At 42.5% G+C, this 14,929-nt stretch overlaps 1 protein-coding gene across 1 annotated transcript; it reads right to left on the reverse strand.

Moving 5' to 3' along the window:
- Positions 1 to 13,744: 13,744 nt before the first annotated feature.
- Positions 13,745 to 14,544, reverse strand: LOC309717974 (histone H1-like; the record flags this gene model as incomplete). The annotated part of the gene is made up of 1 exon (XM_082552915.1): positions 13,745 to 14,544. A coding segment is annotated over one exon (402 nt), but the record flags the coding sequence as incomplete, so codon positions are not given.
- Positions 14,545 to 14,929: the final 385 nt, after the last annotated feature.

Genomic DNA, 14,929 nt, shown 5'->3' on the forward strand with positions numbered 1-14,929 from the left:
GAGCTCCATTGATGATAATGGGCTTGTAGTCTCTGTGCTGACCCCTTCTGAAGTCCACCACTAGCTCCTTGGTCTTGCTGACGTTCAGCTGGAGGTGGTTGTCCTGGCACCACGATGCCAGATTCTTCACTTCATCCATGTAGGCCGTCTCATCGTTGTTGGAGATGGCACCCAACACCACTGTGTCGTCAGCAAACTTCACAATGGTGTTGGAGCCATGGGTGGCCACACAGTCTGAAGTGTAGAGGGAGTAGAGCAGTGGCGAGAGGTAGGGCTGAACGATATATCGCATTTGCGATAATATCGCGACATGATCAAGTGCAATTTTCTAACCGCAAAGGCTGCGATTATACTCTGGACATGTCCAAATTCATGGGCTGCATCCTCCTGAGGCCGCATTTGTAGACCGATTACGTCACAGCGACGCGCCGAAGGCTGTCCAAATTCGTAGACTCCTCCGAATGTAGCCGACAAATGCGTCCTCCTTTTCCCCGAATTTGAAGGATGGGTCGGGTGTGTCCTTCGTGGCCTACCATATCCCAGAATTCATAGCGCGGCCCAGCCAAACTCCAGTTTCCAACAATGGCGGCCGCTACTAAGTTTTAAAATTACTCATACTAATCTTTCTGGGTCACAAAATAGACTTTTAACATATTTTCAGGCGAGAAAGTAGTTGTGTAAACATCAAATATCTGCTCGGTTTATCAAGATATCCCATATTTGCAAAAGTGCTTCGACGTTTTCAGAGGCGTCTGCTACCCACCAGCTCGATAGCTAGCCGGGAGCTCGAGGGTTACTGATGCGGCCGAGAACGGCACAACTCCCGGCACATCATTTTCAGATCACCGCGGACTTTCGCTGCTTGGGTTAAACGTAATATATATGTCACTTAGACAACCTAAAAATGTTATTGTTGGGCTTTTTTCAGTGTTTTGTTTGTTCGTGAGTAAATCGGTTTGGCTGAGATTAAAGTTATTAGATTAGATAAAATAAAACTTTATTAATCCCCCGGGTGGGTTCCTCCTTGGTTTTCACACAGCTGACTAAACGTCAAACAGAAAACTTATTAAACAGAAGTATGAGACAGTCGAGAATTTACACCAGTGTCTGGTTATATTTTAGATAGCAAGAAGCAGACGGCCGAGTTTATTAAACTCCACCGAGACAGCGGTGACGCTAATCAGAAGGCTAGACCGTCCAATTTCACGCCTTTAAATTTTAAAGGCGTGTTTGTGTGTGTGTTTATACAATTGCTATTATGTTTGCACTTTATGTGTAATGTTACTGACTGCAGAGATCAGTAAGATGTGTGTATTTTTTATTTATTAGTTTTATTTATTTAATATTATTTTTTAATTGAATGACTGTCTAGTAGTTCACAGATGTCGAAAAACTGAGTGTGGTAAAGCCACTGATTTTTTTATGTATATTTCTGCAATCTGCACATTGTACTGACTTTCATTTTAATGTTTACACCAGGGTTCCTTGTCAGCACTTTATGCTCAGATGTTTGTAAGCTAAAAATAAACTATTGTGTATGTTCAAATATACTGTTGTGATTGAAGAAGTTAAATAAAAATGTCAGTCATCAATTCATGCATCACCTCATGTCATCATAACAGAGGTCTGTCTTCCAGGAAAGAACAGTTTAAAATTAATGTAATATAGTATTGGCCATACTATATGATGTATTGCTTGTCTTTGTTTAATAATACAGAAGACAAAGACCTTAAAAAATAATCGCATATCGCATCGCAATCTTGGGGCAAAAAATCGCAATTAGATTATTTTCCATAATCGTTCAGCCCTAGCGAGAGGACAGATCCCTGTGGTGCTCCTGTGTTGATGGTGATGCTGTTAGAGACGCACCTGCCCACCCTCACCACCTGAGTTCTGCCAGTAAGGAAGAAAATTATAATTATAATCCAATTATTTATGTTGTAAACTATTCATATAAATCAGGTCACTTTAACCTTGCTGAAGTGAGGTAACATTTTTTCTTATGGATGAAGTGGCCTAATCTGAGCTTTGATCATTTGTTGAATGATTTGACAAGCAGTTGGGCACTATTAGTTTTAGTTTGAAAACTAGTTTGGAATAGCCTCGTCATAAAATTTAAGTGAGCAATTTTATAAGACTTAACCATGGAATTAACACAGGCTCTACTTAGTCTGTCTTTTGCACCTTATCCAGGTGTCTGATTGCATAGACTTTGGATCCATGGCAGGTGGTGTCTTGACTCAGTTTTTCTTTTTGACCCAAACATATGTTTTTCTTTCCTCAGGGAAAAGTTCTGACAAAAGCTACACCAGTAAATCACGGAGGGTTTGGATGATTGCAGCCTTTCAGTTCTAAATGGTGGGCCAAGCATACGCATATTTATGCAAATTAATGTCTAAATGAATTTTGTGTTGCACACACTGACAGTGACCTACATAGAATCAGTTTTATGTTGTCAAATCAATAAAATATTTAAATTACATTTAAAGGTATTTGACAAAATGGCAATTTGGAATTGTTTCCTTTTTTGAACAGTCAAATGTATACATTTAAAGAGATGTACAACTTTTACATTTTTGAAAGTTACTGACTTTTATTTACAGCTGCCAACATAGACGAGGTCTTGCTCCACACCCTCAGTAGGGGCGATTTAAGGGACCTGCTTCCAGGGCCTGAAAATTTTATGAGGAGGAAACAGTTGTGGGCTCATATTCACAAAGAGGCAAGTTTTGCTGCTTTTGATTTAAAAACACCTAGCACGACACATTTTGTTTAGGACTCCTGTAATATAACTATTTTTGTTTTCTTATTTATGATGAAACTAAAGAAAAGGCGTCTCATGGATATCTCACCATGTGACCAGGGAGAAGATTATGATGCAGATTCAAGTGGTGGATCAAACATGCTTTTGCCACCAAGGAGCAGTTCTGGTGACAACAGTTGTAAGTGAAAGATTACAATTATGGCAATAATATTGAATATTGAACTGAAAGTTGATTTAGTCCTTTCTTTCCTGTTCTGTTTAAACATAGCCCTGTTCAGGGCACTACCAACTCTCTTCCCATCACAAGCTGCACCACCCAAGAAGATGGGACATGCCAGTGAAGCACTGATTCTTGTCCTTCAGGTCTGGGTTTCTTCATATTTGTTATCAAATAATGCCCCTAAAGCCTTCACTTTAACAGTTTATTTGGCATATGGTGTTTTTATCCATGCCAAGTCCTCCAACAATGTAGTTTATATTTGGGAACGTGTGCAGAAGTCTGAAATGGCACAAACACTGATAGATCAAAACATTTCAATAAAAATAATAAAGAAAATCATAAAGAAATTAAAAACAGAAATTGGAAATAATTATATATTTAACTATTACAGGTGCAGTATTTTTGTCATTTCCTAAAGTGTGTAAAGACATAATCCTAACGGTGATGAGGCAGAATTTATTACATTTTTCAATGGCATGAATATTTGGGATTTTCTATACAGTATTTGTCTATCTAAAGAAAAATAACATTAATATGGACTGTAGCGCATCTGATCTATGGTTGTCATCATTCATGTATCACCCCCAAGGGTGCACCCCAAAGGGTGCAATAAAGTGAAGTCCAAGTCTAATACATACTTGTGGTTATTTGAACTACCCTGATAGCGTTGGAGTTTCTCCGTACATTGTACAATTTTGTCTTTGTTTTTCTTTTGCCAACAGAAGATCCAGCATCAGCCCTGTTCTGCTCTTTGAAGGGTCCCGCTGTCTTATTGCAGATGGAACCACTCCCATCACCACATTTGCCACAGATGACCTCGGAGAAGGTTTGCTGTATCTTATGGCATACTACTACACCCTGCATCTCACCTATCCTGAATGTGTGGCAAGGCTTCTGTCTGCCATTCAGACTGAAGTGTTAAAGGACAAAATCCATGAGCAAGACACCACAGGCTCATACAAAACAGTCATGGCAGGCTGTAGAAATTTTTATTCAAACGTAGAGTTGTTTGAGCAAGATATAACTTAGGTCTGTGTTGGAAGGTTTGGGCCTGATAGTTTTGAAGTTGCAATTTACACTTGAATTATTTTTTTAATTCTTATGTAGGATTAAAGAAGTTATTTTACTGCTATTTTATTATCAGTATTATCATTGCATTAGAACCACGTAACCACGTAACGTGCATTAAAGCATTTATTGAAGCTGTTAACATTACATTAAAGTCTGTATTATAGGCGGTATCATAATCATTTAATAATCTTCCTCTTCCAGGGGCGATCGTGGCTCAAGAGTTGGGAGTTCGCCTTGTAATCGGAAGGTTGCCGGTTCGAGCCCTGGCTTGGTCAGTCTCAGTCGTTGTGTCCTTGGGCAAGACACTTCACCCGTTGCCTACTGGTGGTGGTCAGAGGGCCCGGTGGCGCCAGTGTCCGGCAGCCTCGCCTCTGTCAGTGCGCCCCAGGGTGGCTGTGGCTACAATGTAGCTTGCCATCACCAGTGTGTGAATGTGTGTGTGAATGGGTGGATGACTGGATATGTAAAGCGCTTTGGGGCCCTTAGGGACTAGTAAAGCGCTATATAAATACAGGCCATTTACCATCTCTTCCGCCTTTCATAAGAAACTGTGCGAAATACGGCTGTCTAAATGTCTCGCAGCCGCTGGCGTGCGCACTCACAACTACGGCTGAGTGTAATTGGAGTCATGTGTGGACGACGTGTCGGTTGGCTCAGATATTTGAAGTTTACACAGGTACATTCTCACCTGAAAATATGTTAAAAGTTTTTTTGCGACCCAGAAAGAGAAATAAGAGCAATATTAAAACTAAGTCGCTGCCTCCATTGTTGGAGACTGGAATTGGCTGGGCCACGCTGAATTCTGCGATATGGTTTTTCAATTTTGTTGTCCGGGGGGAAAATCGGGAGAAATTCGGGAGAATGGTGGCTCCGGGAGATTTTCGGGAGGGTCACTAAAATTTGGTATTCTCCCGGAAAAATCGGGAGGGTTGGGATGTATGGTTGTGGCAACATCACTAACCTTGTCAAACACCTCAGAGTAAATCATATCACAGAATATGACGAGCGTATGTTGAGGCGAACTAAAGAGGAGGACAGGGACAGGTGCTGCTAGGGCGAGACAGACGTCTCTCATGGAGTCCTTTAGTGCTGCAGGCAGGCAAGCTGTTCAAATAGTGCACAACTTCAGTTTTTTTTTATTTCTATATGATGAACTTTGCATTATTAAGTGATAAGAACAAGAAATCTGATGTCCTGTAATCATTATGACGCTATAATTTGAGATACAATAAATAAAATAAGTTGTTGTACAAAGTATCGGTATTGGATCAGTATCGTCGATACCACCCTGAATATTACTTGGTATCGGATCAGAAAGAAAATTAGTGGTATCACACATCACTACTGTGTACAGTGTTCATCTCCCACACGTGTGTTCATTAAAATCATTAAAATCATCGTTTGACTCACTCTCCTGGACCAGTGTTGTGATTTTGAATCCCTCCTGTATCCCTCCTCAATATTTTTGCAGTGTATCTTTAAAATAATTTAATGTACTAGTTTTTAGATTATTTGCCTTGATTTGTTCCTTAGAATAAGTGTTTTATGCCTGTTTTCAGATTCAATTTCTTCAACATTTTGCTTAGAACAAGTGGTTAAAACGTATTTTAAGTTTCAGTTGCTGTGATTGGTTGCCTGGAATAAGTGTGTAAGGCTTATTGTAAGATTCAATTTGTTGACTGAAATAAGTGTAAAAGACTTATTTTTAGCTTTATTTCAATCTAGATATTGTTCTTATTTCAAGAAATCTTAGTAAGAAAAAAAACAAATCTTCACCAAAAATAAGTGTATTTATCTAGTATTAAGGAGGTGGGTTTTTCAGTGTGGTCCTAAATGCCTGGCTTCTTTCAGTGTGTACGAGTAGTGGCTCTGAAGTAGGGCTGCTCGATTATGGCAAAAATGATAATCACGATTATTTTCACTGAAATTGAGATCTCGATTATTTGACGATATTTATTTAACCCTTTAAGACCTACCATAGAACCAAGTCCACCAGAGCTTATATTTTTCTTTTTACATGCTGTAGTGCCATTTTTGGGAGCATTTCAAGTTGCTATACATCAATACAACTGTTATAGCCCATATTTTAATAATATGTATGCATTAAGTCCATAGTAATTACATTAATTGCAAAAAAGTGCAATAAACTACAAAAAAATTGAAAATCTTTTTTGTTTTGTTTTTTTACATATATTTCTACTTGGGGAAATTTAAGAGGTTTATCCCTCAAAACTTTAAATACAAAAAAGTTGCAAAAATAGTTCCCCACCACAGGAAATTTATTTTGAGTGTCTTCATAGTTTTATTTTGGAGATACCGCAATTTTTATATACTGCAGGAAAAACAAAAAACAATCCTATGATGCAAATTTGCAAAGAAAACAGCAGGTGCATCAAAATAAACTATTTCCAGCAGTGCAATTCGAGTTCTGAGCATCCCAGCAACTATTCAGAAAAGTCAAACATGACTTATAAAAACACCAGTATAGGCTTTTAAGGCCTACAAGTAAAAAACTACATTTTCCGCGAAAATGACGTCACTTCCGGTTTCGGACAGGAAATGGCGAACATGCGATAGTTCGCGTTGACGTCTTTATCAATGTGGGAAGTGTTACGAACAGCTGATCGGATCGGCAAAGCGTGTTTCTGGAATATTATGTTTTTGTTCCTGCAAGCGCTTTTTATGCAATTTTTGCAAAGCTTTATGTGGAAGGAAAGCGTGACCGAGGACAAGCTGATGGCATAAGATGTAAGTACAACTCCTCCGGTTTCATATGCAAAACAAATTATTGCGCTAGCTTCCGCGGTTCCGGTTCTACAAGGATTTAAAGGGTTAACAATAACAATGTGTTGAATAATGACTTTAAAAAACAATATAAAATAGTGTGCAAATACTGATAACAGTGCAAATGTTTGCAATATAAAAAATAAATGAAAAATGTAAACATCTATGTTTAGTGAACTTTGCAGTGTTGCTGTAGCAAAGTTTACACACTGTGTCTACTTGATCCACATCTGACTCCGGGAACCCATAATGTTTCCTCACCACTGAAGTTTTGTTTTTACCTCTCTTTTCAACCAACGGCAGTCACTCTCCTCTCCAAATAACTTCTGCTTAGCTTTCCGAGCTTCCCTTGGGTCCTCTTAATTGTTGTGATGCATGTTCGAAATGCAGAGAGGTGCGCTCAATTTGCCACACGGAGCAGCGCGAGAGTAAAGCACGAGGGAGGGGCTAATAATCGGCTCAGTCATTTTTTTTTATTTTTTTTTTTGCCTGTCCCGTTTGGCTCTTTTGGCATCAGAATTGTTGTCTAAAGGCAAACAAAGATGCCCAACGGATTTACTTTACCAAATTGACCATCCCAGCCTTGCCGTAATGGTCCATTTGATTCACCTTTTATTGTTTATTTTATTTTCACTTACTGAATACGGGACAGACTTGACTGGGGGAAAGAAGGGGAGAAAGAAAGAGGGAAAGAGAAACAGCTGAAAAGAGGGATGGGGGAGAAGGGCAAAAAACATAAACCAACAGAACGGGCAGAGAAAAAAAAATGCATATATCGATCACCTGGATCACCTGCTGAGAAAGAAAAAAGAAAACAAGCAGAAGAGAACAAGAGTACTAGAATAAACAACATCACAATGATATATGGGAATATGACAGTAAATACTAAATATTAAACATTATTGTGCAGCACATAAGATCAACAGAACACAGTGTGCTTTGAGGTAGGAGCCAAAAAGGGTGTAGTTTGTGGGTGCGATCACCCGTGTGTACACCTGTGAGCATGGACGCGCTTGTTTTTTTAAAAGGTTCCTTCATGTAATGATCTGCTAGAGGGTGTGGGGGGGCCACAGCCCCGTCCTCCAGGGCATGAAGCAGGTATGGAGGAGATCAAAACTCCAGACATCCAGAGGCCCCCAGAACACAAGAGACCAAGGAAGACCAACAGAGGGGCAGCCGCGCCACTGTCCCAGAAAGAGCTGAGGAGAGTCCCAGTTGAGGGCTCACTCAGCAGCCGCGGAGCAGAAGCCAGGGGGAGTTGCAGAGACGCGCCCGTGAGCTCCGCCAGCAGCCAGCCGTGCCTGAGTGACCGAGCCCCAGGCCGAGAGGCCGGGGGCACCCCACCTCCGAAGTGGCCCGAGCGAGCCCCAGGCTCCAGGCCCCGATAAGCGGCCGCCAAGGAGTGAGCCGGTGTGTACCTGGACGCCCATCCCCGGACACAAAGAACCACCAATCACCGATGTCTGAGGGAGTCCGCCACTGGCAGGGGAAGTGGTGGTAGGGGGAGATAGGCCTCCAAACCTTGGAGGGCCTAAGATGTCCCCAGAGAGGTGGCGCCTGACACCCAACCTGACATATAGACACAGACATACAGGCACACACAGATACAAACATCCATTCCCACCCTCATGCTCTCATATGCACTTACTCCACACTCAACCAACGTGGAGACAGACATGAAGAGACGCTGTACACACGATCACACTCCCCAAGCGTGTGAGTGTGATCACACGCTTGGGGAGTGTGATCACACTCCGGGTCTAGGTACAAACCGGGTCTAGGTACCCTTGCCCCTGGAGGGGGGAACTGCACCCAGACCCAGGTGGTGTTACCCTTTTCCCTGTGGTGGGGGGAGGCAGACCGCCCCGACTCCGCAGCAGCAGGAAGGCCCCACACTCCAGACCGCAGTCGGACGGCCAACTCCTCCTCCTAGCCCCCCCGCTCCAGCAGGTCGCAGAGAATGGGGGTGAGAGAAGACTCCAAGCCTCCCTCCACCCGCTCATTGTAGTGTTGATGCATGTGTGTTCTAAGGTGCATTTAAAACCCAGGAGGGCATGGAGCTACCTGTCAGAGAGCAGCAGGTAAGCGCATGGTCCCTCCTGCTAGCCCTCAATGTCTACGTGTATTTAAAATTGAGAGGTGGGCAACGACGCCAGGGGTGGGGTGTACACCCTGATGGTACTTTGGATTCCGTGTATCGTGCCCACAACCCAAGATCCTATATGTATGTGTAATGAGAGTGTGAGTAATGTGAATGTCTAAGTTATGGGATAAATTTGAGGCAGAGGCAGCCAGAAGGGGACAGAGGGGGGGGGGGGGGGGGGGGGGGTAGCCTCCTCTGCACTCTGGTGACATACCCCTACTCCAAGGTCCTGCATGTGTGGGTGGTTGTGGTGGAGCGGGAAGAGGGAGGCAGCTGGAGATGGGGAGGGAAGGAAGGGAGGGGCAAGTGACCCCTCCCTGGGGCCAGCTCCCCCGCTGACCCCAGTAGGCACTCCTAAACATCTATGTTTAGTGAACTTTGCAGTGTTGCTGATAGGTTTGTAGCTTGAACCCATCCGCTGGAACGTTGAAGACAATATAATTACACTGCTAAGCAAGACACAAATAGGCAAAGTTCTTCATGGTACTCGTGCACGGGAGAGAACCAGACAAACGCCGTTCCTTCGCTTGACCCCAGTAGCTCTCGTCCGTTCTCCCGTATCACTGTCCTTTTATTGAGGTTACATGAATATGCATAAGTTCATTAACATATGACGTCTACATACACAAAGAGTACCTTGCCTGTGTGTGTGTGTGTGTGTGTGTGTGTGTGTGTGTGTGTGTGTGTGTGTGTGTGTGTGTGTACACTGCTGATCAAAGGGTCAAACATCCTTGGTCAGGAAGAGGGTAGCCTCCCCCTCACCCTAGATGGTTCATCCTAGATAACACGGTGAGGAAGTCCTGCAGTTCATCTAAACAAAGAGCACTTAGACTAGAACAGACGCAACTACGTTAATCCTACCATAAAACAATAAGACACGGTATGACCTCTCATGCTCCCAAAGTGCTGTCTAATACACACAAAGTTTGCAGACTATCAAGGATCAAAACCTCTACCAATCTACAACTAATTACAAAACTCTAAGCATATATAAGTAAATATTTCTAAGCATAAATGACAATCAACAATACAAATCTAACATTTCCCCCGTTTTTGACCTTTATGCTTGAAAAGTTCCCAGGTATGAATACCTCATGTCTGACAGCTTTAAGGCAAACATTGTTATATTCAGCATATGTCAAATCACCCTAAATTACTGAAAAAGTACACAGTTTAACAAACGTATTAGCAGTTATCCCATTCCTCATTGAGCTCATCTCATGGCAAACTGCATCTTACAAGCAAACAAAGAAATTGTTAATTTAATAGTGAAAATAAAAAAGTAACATTTTCAAAAACATCTCAGCTTGGTAATGCTTCCTCCAGGTGTGCACATCACATGTCTCTCTGCAGAGTGGTTTGAGTTCTGCAGGGCGTCATGAATGTCTCTTCCAGTTGTTTCCATCATTGTCCATAGGACCAGAGTCCAAATGTATGTAGAATAAACATTCAAACATACCAGTTGGTTTTGTTGTTTGTCAACATGGGTCTCAGCTATTTCCAAAGCTGCAGACCTCTCAGCACTCTAGTTTTATGGCCTCCCATCACCTCACTTCAGGCCTTCATCCTGCGAGGGGGATATTTATGACTCCTTCATTGTCCACGCTCTGCAGAGAAACACCTCTGTGGAAAGGGTGCAGGGTTCAGTTGTCTTACTGCTGTTATGATCCCAGCAGCCTTCAGAGTGTCATCGTATGCACAGTACAGTGGCACATTAGGTGATGTTCATAGTAAACTGCTGTCATCACCACCATAGCTTCTGGTTCCTGTGCTTTCACAGAATCATGATGTCATCCTCGAACTCCTTCTGCGCTGTCGATGGAGCTTGGCACGCTCCCCTCATCCCACGAGTTTTCATGTTCCAACGCTGCTGAAGGTTTAAGGCAGAGCACGTCATACACCTTAGTTGTCTTCCTCAGCGTCAATATTGAATCTTTCATTTTATTTAAAATCTCCTGGAAGCTCAGTAGCACAGCTCTCTGTGTGATGTCTGCTGTGCTGAAGATGATCTCTGATCCTCCTGAAGCCTCTCTCCTGGCCTCAGCTCCCATCTTGTGGACGATCCTCTCCTCTATTTTGCAGGCAGTTTCATGGTCCTTGCTGTGGCTCCAAGGTCTGATTTCATGATGGGCCCCAACCAGCTTGACCTTTGACCTCAACCACTGCCTGGCTGTCAGCTATGCCTGGAATAGTTCACGCTTCTCACTGGGCCTCTGAAGATTTCTCAGGAGATTACTGCTGCACCTGTATTTCCTTGCTAAGAAGAAAAACTTCTATTTGGAGAGCATGTCAACAATCATCAAACCACATTCTTTAGTTCAGTGAACTTCACTTATAGGCCATCAAAGCCTCATCTGAACATGGGTGCACCACTTGCATAGGTTTAATACTTGTAAATAAACGGCTAATCACACAAATCACTGCAACAATAATAGTAAACATTGTTTAATGTTAATCCTTGCACTCCACCTCTTGACGCATGGACATTCCCATGCGTCAACTCACCAAACCTGGATCCCTGTCTTAAAGAAAAAGATTAGCTAGATCATGTCCCAGGCAACATCAGGGCACCTCCTCCGGAGTAGCACCACCCTGGACCTATAATCCTGCAATGAAAATGTTAGCGTGTTTTGCATATTAAGTTTGCTTAACACCTGGCTCTCCCAGGAGCCTGCATACACACCATCACGGCCTGGAAAACAAAATCTGGAAGTAAAATCAAACTCCATACCTGTAAACAATTGTATCATAAGGACAAGAAGCATTCAACATCAGCAAGACAAGTGTCATGTGCAGGTTTTCTCAAATCAGTAAACTACAATCATTTTCATAAGTCGCCTCAGACATGGATCATCCCATGTACTCAGGCAACATCAATGTAATCGGTGACTGCTCTTAAGCAAAGTCACTCCACTTATATATTACTATGGGCTCAAAAGTGGCCAGCAAATGAGCCCATAATAAACTATTCCATAATTACCGTAATCTCTTATTTGTTTTACTCATGTTACTTGTCCGCTTCAGCTGAATCTTCTAAATGCAGTCTCAGAAAAACAAACATTAGCAATACACATTGACCATCCTGGTGGGCAGGCGTCGGCCATCCACATTCCAGAGGTGCCATAAAACACCATAAAGTTAACACTCGCTGTGGAAAAAGTAACACTGGTCTCATCACAGTATGTCTCAAACTATATTAATTTCTCCATCAACATATAGCCTGTAACTGCAGTTTTCTTCACACATAAACCCAGAAATCTTGTAGTAGAGAAACATTAGCCAGTATTCCTATAAATCACATGATCAAACACATGACGAACTGTAATGCTGTAAAAACGAAAATGCAAATGTTAGCGCTTGCGCAGGCGTATGCATACTTTGTCACAGTTATCTCTGTGAGCACACAAGCTAGTGAATGACACACACATAGTAAATTCACAGACACAGAAAATGGCATTTAAAATGTTAAATCATCACGCAACCTCGAGTGTTGCTGTCATCTTTCTGCTTCTGTAAAGGGAAGCACACACAGACTCATCTGCACCCCTGCCAGGCGGGGGTCAACTTCACACAGTCGTGTTACATCAGTAAAGTCTTGTCAGCTTTTGTCAGCTTTTACCAGTCAGTCAGTTTGTTTTCCTTTCACTCACTCATTCATGCATTCATTCTTTCTTTCTTTGCTGATAGTGGAACCTATCGTCGCATTTAGTTTCCACTCTCAGCAAAATGACGTCATTTCAAAAAGAAAAAGAAGAACTTTAGTTTGGATTACATCGCTGAATCCTTTTGGACTGGGACTGTCATTTAATAATTGTCCCAAATAAGTGGCTTTCTCCAGAGTCCATTTAAATGTGGAGAACTCACTTGGCACAATTTTCTCGACGACGTGTAGCGCTTTTAATTCCCGACGTGCAGATCTGCTTAAAGAACAGAGATTATTGAACAAAACTTTCAGTGCACTGTGAAAGTATCAAAATAAAAAGGCCTTGTTAAGTCATGACACAAGCTCCTCATCTCAGGAGGGTAAATCATACCATTAGCATGGTTCATCATACCATCATACTAATCGGCAGGCTCGACTTCACAACAGAAGAAGAAAAATCATCAGCTAGATTCACTCCAAATCAACCATCAGCTGCACAAAACAACATAACCTTAATGCCTTATTAGCTATGAGTTTAATCCCCAGGTCTGTGCTCTTCACTCATTTAGGTCACAGATCTATTTTATTCAATTTTCCTTTTTCCTTCATCATAAAACATGTGACATGCTGTCATGCACTTCACAAAAAAAAGTTTGTTCTGACGTATTCAGAGTTGTATATCTAAATACAGAATTCACTCGCACATCAAAGCAGGAACTCAGTGTTTTAGAGTTTCCACTCAAACACATCTCATTCACTCGTGCTAGAATTCAGTCACCTTTCATTAATCTAAAACCAATCAACTAATTTGCATATCAGCTATTAACCCACTAAGTTGACAGGACGACAGGAAAGCATGTTCAAAATATTATCACAAAAGACAATTTCCCTCATACAGTAAATTACTTGCTGCATCAATCAAGCAGGAAGCTTCTCCCAATTTACCATTTTAACACTAAATTTATTGCCTGATCACTGATTTATCAAACCAGGATTTTTTTTTTCCCACAAAAGTTAAATTGTTGTCCTGCAACTTGGAGAGTCAATTTTTTTTTTTTAGGATAAATTCAGTATTTAATAACAAGTGTCTGCTAAAGTGACACTATTGTAACACTGATGAAAGATAACAAGCTAATTTTCATTACATGTGTTTGTGTTATTAGGCAGGTCTAATGCATGTCTGTGGAGCTGCATCTCCAGCAGAGCATGTTCTTAAAGCTGCCTTTCTTACACACTTCTCTGCTATTATTTAATCATTTCTTAACTAATGTGCTATGAGTCTTCATGAGTCATTTTGTGTTTGGAATTGTTAGTAGGGTTAATGCATGTTCTGCTTGTGTGTGTGTGATTTTGTATATGTTTCTATTTTCGCAATGTTTCAGACTCCGTCTCAATTTTCCAACTTAAGCAGTCAGTTTTCTTTTCCCCAGGTTTGCTAACCCAAATTTTGATTTCCCACATTAAATAATTCCTATGTGTTCTCACCTAGTCTTCTCACTCTGTTGTCCTCTCCCACTTCAACAGTCCAACAGCCGGCAGTTCTCCTTCAGCTTTGTCCTGTCTAGTAGCTGAAGTGCTGCTGCTGCCTTCTTGGGCGACTTCTTAGCAGCTGCTGCCGGTTTCTTGGCTTTGGCCGCGGCGGGCGTCTTAGCTTTGGTCTCAGTAACCCTGTTCATCTTGAAGGATCCGGAGGCCCCGGTGCCCTTGGTCTGCACCAGAGTGCCCTTCGCCACCAGACTCTTGATGGCGGTCTTGACACGGGCCTTGTTCTTGTCCACATCGTAGCCTCCGGCAGCCAGAGCCTTCTTGAGGGCGGCCACGGCTTTCACAATCAGCTCGCCCACACTGGGGCCGACCTTCTTGGGATTGGAAGTCGTCGTCTTCTTCTTCTTGGCCTGAACCTCTGCACAGGGCGCAGGGCGTGTTTATGATGGAGCCTTTCCCACCACAGCGCCGGCACGTTGAGCGCATCATGAAGGGTCCATTTCTTTCATGTAGCTATGGTCGCTAGCCAGCATGCTAGCCGCATGTGGCTTGCCCGAGTCACTCAGTCCTTTCTGAGCATTTTGACATGCTGCCGCCGCAGAACCTGGCCTCAAATCCAGCAAGCTTAGCGCGCTGATCTCCAAAAAAGTCCCGAAGGCCAGAAAGACGTCAAATAAGTGTCTCGTGCTGAGAACTCAAACAAAAACTCCTCTTCACGCTGCCATCTTGCTCGCCCCTCCGTGAAATTCAACCAATCAGACAGGAAGATGGGTTTGCTTTCTTCTTCTGCTGCTGTTTATCCACATTGCTGCTGCTTGT

Source organism: Aulonocara stuartgranti (genome assembly GCF_965226115.1).
Source record: "Aulonocara stuartgranti genome assembly, chromosome: 11".
NCBI classification, from domain to species: Eukaryota; Metazoa; Chordata; class Actinopteri; order Cichliformes; family Cichlidae; genus Aulonocara; species Aulonocara stuartgranti.